This window comes from Aspergillus costaricaensis, assembly GCF_003184835.1.
Source record: "Aspergillus costaricaensis CBS 115574 unplaced genomic scaffold BO79scaffold_29, whole genome shotgun sequence".
NCBI classification, from domain to species: Eukaryota; Fungi; Ascomycota; class Eurotiomycetes; order Eurotiales; family Aspergillaceae; genus Aspergillus; species Aspergillus costaricensis.
The window spans coordinates 449,184-455,863 of NW_020291829.1; the positions used below are offsets into that span (position 1 = coordinate 449,184).

The following is a 6,680-nucleotide window of genomic DNA, read 5'->3' on the forward strand; positions in this document are numbered from 1 at the left end:
AAAGTACTAGCTAGCCCAATCAAAGTCTTCATGAGGTCCTTCCGATATTCCCTAATTCAGAACTACTTCATGATCAGATCGGACTCAAATATCATACTAATAATCAGGCAAATATACTCCCGCGTAATGCTGGATGAGTACTCCTCTACTGACTTCGACCTAAACAAGTCTTTCAAAGCAGGTAAATTGGCTTTCATATTTTACTACAAGTATCGGCATATTACCCCGCTGAATGGTAGTAAATACTATACGATCTCCACCACATGAACAGACACGTGCAAGATAACTACTACATCCTCACTACCCCGCTAATCGAAAAGAACCACAGCACTGTTCTTAACGACCTCCGGGCCCAGCACGGCCGCCAACTCGGCAATAATACCTTTGACGGACTGGGGGTTATCAATGGGCATTTTCTCCCATCCGACGAGGTCCTGTAGGAATTATTAGTCAGTATGCAGCCAGAGAGTTGAGAATAGGATGAGAATGTGGGCTTACAATCATATGCACGAAAGTACCGTGGACCAGCAGAAGCCAGTGATCTAGGTCCAGCGCTTTGATTTCGTCGAGAGTCATGTTACCGGGCATGTTGAGGTCGAAGAGGGAGACTTCTTCGTCGTTGATCTCGGCGTCTGCTTCTTCTTGTGTTGCTGTGTTGTTGTCTCCGGTTGTGGTTGTGGTTGTGTTTTGTCGGTCCCGTGAGAGCGATACGTAGGGCCGTTCGTCGAGCTTCTTGGATAGTTCGCCATCAAGAGGGTCCCATGTATGGCTTTCGGGGTCTGTAGATGTGTGTTAGGTACTTTCATTGTAATGGGTTGATAGTCCACTGAGAAACATACCTAGGATGTACTGCGGACGGAACGTTCCCTTGTAGCGCATCTTCTGGCAGGAGTGGATGTAGTAGCCTGTTTGTTATTTCAAGTTAGTTGAGTAAGTATGAAGAAGAGGTGGCTGTGTTAAGCATACCCATGTAATAGTACTGGTATTGCGCTTCAATGGCAAAAGCGATTTCCCGCATTGCGCTGAGTTTCCCAAACTCCCATTGCTCGTATTCCGGGTCATAGCTTCTCTTGTTAGTGGTTTCTCTTGCTGTTTACTGTCGAACACTTACAAGATGTAGACCGAGCTCACACCATTTGGCATAAGGTCCAAGACCGCCACTGCGATGAGCTTGCCATCCAGCCGGTAGCATTGATGCCACGAGCCCAGCTTCTTTTCATCTGATTTGGCAGCATTTGCTGGAGATCGAGTCATTCCCGAGCAAAGGAAGCGCTTGAAATCTTTGTTTGCCCATTTGGAAGCATCCTCTTTGTGGACTTTGGTCTGGTACTTGAGAAAAAGTTCGTATCTCGCACGATGTCAGTATAAACTGTTGAACACACAGGCAGCTGCACACCTACTTGGCTTGAGAGATGGAGTCGCCTTCCAGATTGACCTCGAATCGATGAGCAGGTTCCAAAGGTCTCTTAGTTTTGGGGTCAATGGGCCGCTTCACATTGCTGTATTCGGCCTCGTGGACTGCACCGAGAAGGTCAAAGTTGCACTTGCGACGCTTCTTCTCCCTACGATTAAACATTGGTGAGCTCACACATCCTCCCCAACAATAGACGGTCTACTTACTCCCGTGTCTTGGGGCAGAGGTATGCCGCTCTACGGATATACTCCGGGCCTAGAACGAATTTGTTCCAACGGTTGATAGCCTTCCGTTGGTCTTTCCTAGGCATGAAGGCGGAGGCATCGAGCCTGGACGAAAAGTCAATGCAAGCTAGTCAAGAACAAGAATTGGACCAATTACACACCTCATCGTATAATGAGGACAGCATGATCGTTGCAGGTTCTGCTTGTAGTACAGTGTCCCCGACCTAGACCTAGATTAGCGACTGACTAGCCAGACGAGGGTGGGATGTGGCTCGCATTACGAAGGCGAACCGCCGTACCTTCGCCAGCCCCTGTTGACCAGAGCTTCATAATGCGCCGGGCGTACAGAAACCGAACTAGCGTAGTAGGAGGCACCTGCAGTAGACGTGCATCAGCGGTCCCATCCGGCAGCACGACGACATTCCCGCGATGGACTACTACGGCAGAGGAGAGATTGAGGGTGGGTCCGGAGAGACTCACTTCCATTATCAGATTTGCAGTAACCACAGGAATTGCGCTGGTAACCTAGAGAGAGTTGAATTAGGGCATGTTGGCGCAGCCATAGTGATGACGATGGAGCAGTCTCAGGACGACTCTCATTAGTTGATCGGAGGATATCCGTCCCAGTGCAGAGATAAAATGGGCTTAAGTGGGATGGAGGAGGCCAAGACAAAGAGGATAGATACTACTATAGGTGTATCGGGGGTGCTTTTGGCCGGAAAGTTGAGAGGGGAATTTGGCCGGGAATGAGGGGCAGCCAAAAAGAGTACATCAAAGGACAAGACAAGAGGGGCACAGGATTTCCGATCCAAAGAATCGGTGACGGAGCAGGATCACCGGGGCCAATGATGCCGGCACGGGGAATGAAAGGCTAATCTGACTGGCTGCTTACCAAGAGGTCGGAAAAGCGACAACTTCCTCGCCTGTTCGGCATCGACGATGGGCTCCATGGCGTGTCGTTGCGGGCAAGTAGTGCGATGGAGAAGGGATTAGCTGGCTGCGCTCACGGCGGGAACGGCAGAAAAAGAAAAAGCAAAGCAAGACAGGACAAGGGGCGCAACGGGAGTAAATTGTCCGTCTCAGGAGAATGGAGATCAAGGGATACGGAGAGAGTGTTGAGGTAGTTGGAGTGGGCTGGATTGATGGATGGATGGATGGCTTGATGTTGTTGGTTTTCAAGTTGATGCGGGACAAGAAGATACTAGATGGAGAGCCCAAGGCAACACCGTCACAACCCTCCCTCCTCCAGACAGGGTCATCTCACGTATACTTATAACAATACGCTCAGCTCTGGGTCTACACAACAGGAAGAATCTCGGACTTTACAAGATAAAGATCAAAAATCATACCCACTGGCAGCTTCAGCAGGTGCTGCATGATCATAGGACTCCCCAGTTAGTCCTGGAGGGAGCTGTCCCCGTCACTGCTATCGGGAGGTAGAAACAAGGTTGAAGGTGATGATGCTTCTAGAAGAAAGACCTGAGCGGCTGCTGGCCTGATCACTGCCGCATGTCAGAACTGCTGACCCCCTGGTCAAGTAGGTAGTCAGGTTCAACCTGATTGCTCGTCCCTTGTACTTTGTAACATCTACACGGATCTTGTTTTCTTTGCCACCTAATTGCTCGGTGCCTCGGAGATGAAGGAGATGCGGAGCAAGCACGGCTCCAGAAAAGATGATTTCACTACGGGTTAGTTGGCCATAGCTTCTCATAGTAGGTGCCATTGCCATTTCCAACCAGAGGCAGTGGCCTACTAGGTAGATACTAGACTGGAGAAGCCCCATGACAGAGCGTCTAGTAAAGAGTAGAAACTGTTAGGTTCGGGTTTTAACCTGAGGCGGAAAAGGGTTCAATACCATACGGTCTGGCCTTGTATGAACAGCCTCCATTACAATACGACGGGGAGGGTATGTAAAGCCGACGGTACCTGAACTTGCTTCGATCGAAGCGGAAATTGGCCAAGTGTCAACCTTCTGGCGACAAAATCTTGCCATGTCGTGGATGCTAAGAGTTACTGGAATGTGGCACACGGAAGTGAGTGTGCTGCTGGTCGATCCTGGAAATTCGTCCAAATCAGAATTCTCCTAGCATCGGCGATGACCAGGAGGCAAAAACCCTCACCCCCCCCAAAAAAAAAGTCTCCCCCAGACCATGACATCACGTGCAGGAACTCCCCCCAACGTCCAAGCATCATCGGCATCATCACGGCTTGTTCGATGCTAGGATCTCAGGATCCGCACCTCGACAGATCGCTGCTGCGTTGTCGCGTCCAGATCCAATCGCCACCGGGAAGTTTCTCGAGCCACTATTAGTCTTTTCCTGTGCAGGTTACCTCAGTAGTTCCATTCCTTTGCAGTTAGTCACCGCATCGTCCGAGCAACTTCAACGCTCTGATCGACCACACACCTTTCCTTCCCCCCTCCATGGTTCCTCGGCGGTGGGCAAGGTACGCTGTGTGAGTAAAGCAAGTACCATGTAGGTAGGCCCTGGCCCGCATACATCATCACGAACGCGCAGGTCGGTCTGGATGCCTTTTGCCTTCATTGTTGGGCTGTCGCATCCGCATCATCCCTTGTTCGGCAAAGAGGTCACAGAATGTAGATACTATCTAGTAGAAACGAATAGGAAAACTCAAGAGAAGTCACCCTTCCGATCATTCGAGGATGTGGTGGCCGGCCGAGTGGTTGCTGCTGCCCCGCATCCCGTTTTCAAAGTCAACCTTTCCTCCCCCCCCCTTCTCTACTGTGTTAGACTGTTAGTAGTCACTATTTCCCTCTTTCTCTTCACTGGGTGAGGTCGGTGACATCGGTGTGCTCTCCTCCAATGAGCCCGCCAGGATCCGAGGCGCCTAATGTATGCAGGGCATGCCGTCGCATGATATGGTATCCAATCCGTAGCTTGCGCGCAGGAGGTACGGGGAAAATTGAAGGAAGGGGACAGCACTAGAAGAAGAAGAAAAAAAAAAAAAGATAACATCAAAAAAGGTAAAATTCATTAGGAGTTGAATGAAACGTATAACGTAGCTGGATCATTCGATAACCACTTGTCGATGCAGCTTGAAGCTCCAAAATCGTCCCATCGGAAATAGCTCAACACGTAGCAAGGTACTGCCGGGTCGCATGTGGTAGTTGATTCTGATATCATTCGTTGAAAAGGGGTGCAGACATCGATGCGCTACATGCAGATATTCTACTCTGCATGATGCTACTACCACTACTTACTTAACTATGTAGTATATACCCAGTCAGATGAATGAAGTATCCAGCACATAGTAGATACGTAGATCGGCTGGTGGATAATTGGAACCGAGAGAGGGAAACCAACGAGTCGCGGACTGTTCCACATTGAGGAGACGGATTTAGTATTACACAGCAAATCATCAGAAAGGAGTAGGCACAGGGTTCCCCGTCGCACGGAGTACCGCATCCAGAGTTGGTAAACGAGGTGGACCGATCCCGGGTTGCCTTCGGTTTTCGCTCATGTTCTTCACCGTGAGTTCGTTTTGAACCGGACAAATCAATATGTAGGCTATATCAGAAAAAGGGGCAGTAATAGGAATAATATTAAATATAGCCATCTAAGGAAATATTAAGTAATTGGTGTGTTTAAACCCCGAGAGAAAAAGGGGTTGGTTGGCAATAAGCCATCAGGGACCGGTGTGAGAGAGGACGATGGATTAACTATAGTAGTGTTCCTCTATCGATAACCATAACCACAGTATCTACGCTGAATCCCTCGTCATTTCGAACACACCAGCGCTTACGGCGGACAGCACAAGGGCCTGGTTTGCTTCCTTCGAAAGGAGAAACATAAAAAAGTAGACTAGACTGATGGAGACATGACCTAAAAAGTAAGATAAATTATTTTGCTCATTTAGTCCATGCTAATAGTAGCAGTAATATGAGACGAAGGGAAACTGTCTGTTCCACTAGTCTGGGGCCCTAATTCTGATAGTGCCATAGGGCCTTGAGTGTAAATGGATGAGCGGGCACAGCATTTGGTTGCTGGGAGATGAGATGGACTTGCAAAGCCGTAAGTACCGACTCGACCGAGATGGGAGTTAGGGGACAACGGAAGCTGCAGTAACCCTCTAGGCTGCTGTTGTCCCAAGCAAAATTAATTCCCGTTTTGTGTGTGCGTGTGGGTGGGTGTGGAAAAGAGGACTCCTGCTCCCTTGGTCCAGCCGGTTTGCTGTGGAACCTCCGAGGAGTCCGCAGACCTTCGGGAGACTCAGGAGCAGTTCATGGGGAGGGCAACAGACCTAGTCTGTGACTCGCGGACGCGTGAACCACCGAAGAGAGGAGCCAAATCGACCCAGAGGAACCGCCAGAATTACGCTTGGGAGGTATCAGCATGTCCGGTGGGATGGCCCATATAGTGCAAAGTAGTCTAGTTCATGGATTGCCCTCGGACACACTCCACAAAGCTACGTATGACTGGGGATTTCTAATTTTACTTTAGAGTACCATAGAGAGTTGACAATGGTAAGGGAAAAGGATCGTTTAGGTGAGAGGGTATGAGCAAGCAGAGGACCCCTGGAACCGAACAATAGTACCACCGGAAAAAAAGATCCCAGCGATTAGAATGATGACATTATAGTAAGCGTTCAAAAGAGCAAGTCGCATAGGCTGACTTGGGGGGCAAAAGTAAGTAAGTTGAGTAGCGGCGGTATCTGTACCAGTAAGGTAACTGGTACCTAGCAGAAGAACCGAAAGAACCTGTACGGAACCAGTAATACGGGAACCCACCGCGTCGGGTTGATGGCAGAACGCAGTGGAAAAGCAGTGGAAAGCAGCCCGGACAGACGGACGGGGAGACCGGCGATACAGTATTGGAGTTGTACCCAGACGGTACCGTCCAGCGAAAAGTAGAGAGTGTGGACGAGGGATTGTAAGAGGGAGACAGAGAGAGAGAAGAGCGCGCAAAGTCCGCTCCGGGCGAGAGAGACACAGAGAGCGAGCGACCTTCCTGACCGGATCGCGCCGCCCATTACTATCCCCAAAGCTGTCTCTGATTTCCCCCCCCCTCCGTCCTCTCGCCTCT

General features: G+C 49.8%; 1 protein-coding gene across 1 annotated transcript; it reads right to left on the reverse strand.

The window, feature by feature from the left end:
- Positions 1-180: 180 nt before the first annotated feature.
- Positions 181-2,834, reverse strand: BO79DRAFT_210708 (arginyltransferase). The gene is made up of 11 exons (XM_025682865.1): positions 2,531-2,834; positions 2,119-2,163; positions 1,938-2,013; positions 1,800-1,862; positions 1,621-1,743; positions 1,401-1,562; positions 1,112-1,348; positions 967-1,064; positions 840-905; positions 499-779; positions 181-434 (listed from the first exon to the last, which is right to left on the reverse strand). The coding sequence occupies exons 1-11, from the start codon at positions 2,586-2,588 to the stop codon at positions 309-311; spliced, it is 1,335 nt and encodes a 444-aa protein (XP_025536723.1). The 5' UTR covers positions 2,589-2,834; the 3' UTR covers positions 181-308.
- Positions 2,835-6,680: the final 3,846 nt, after the last annotated feature.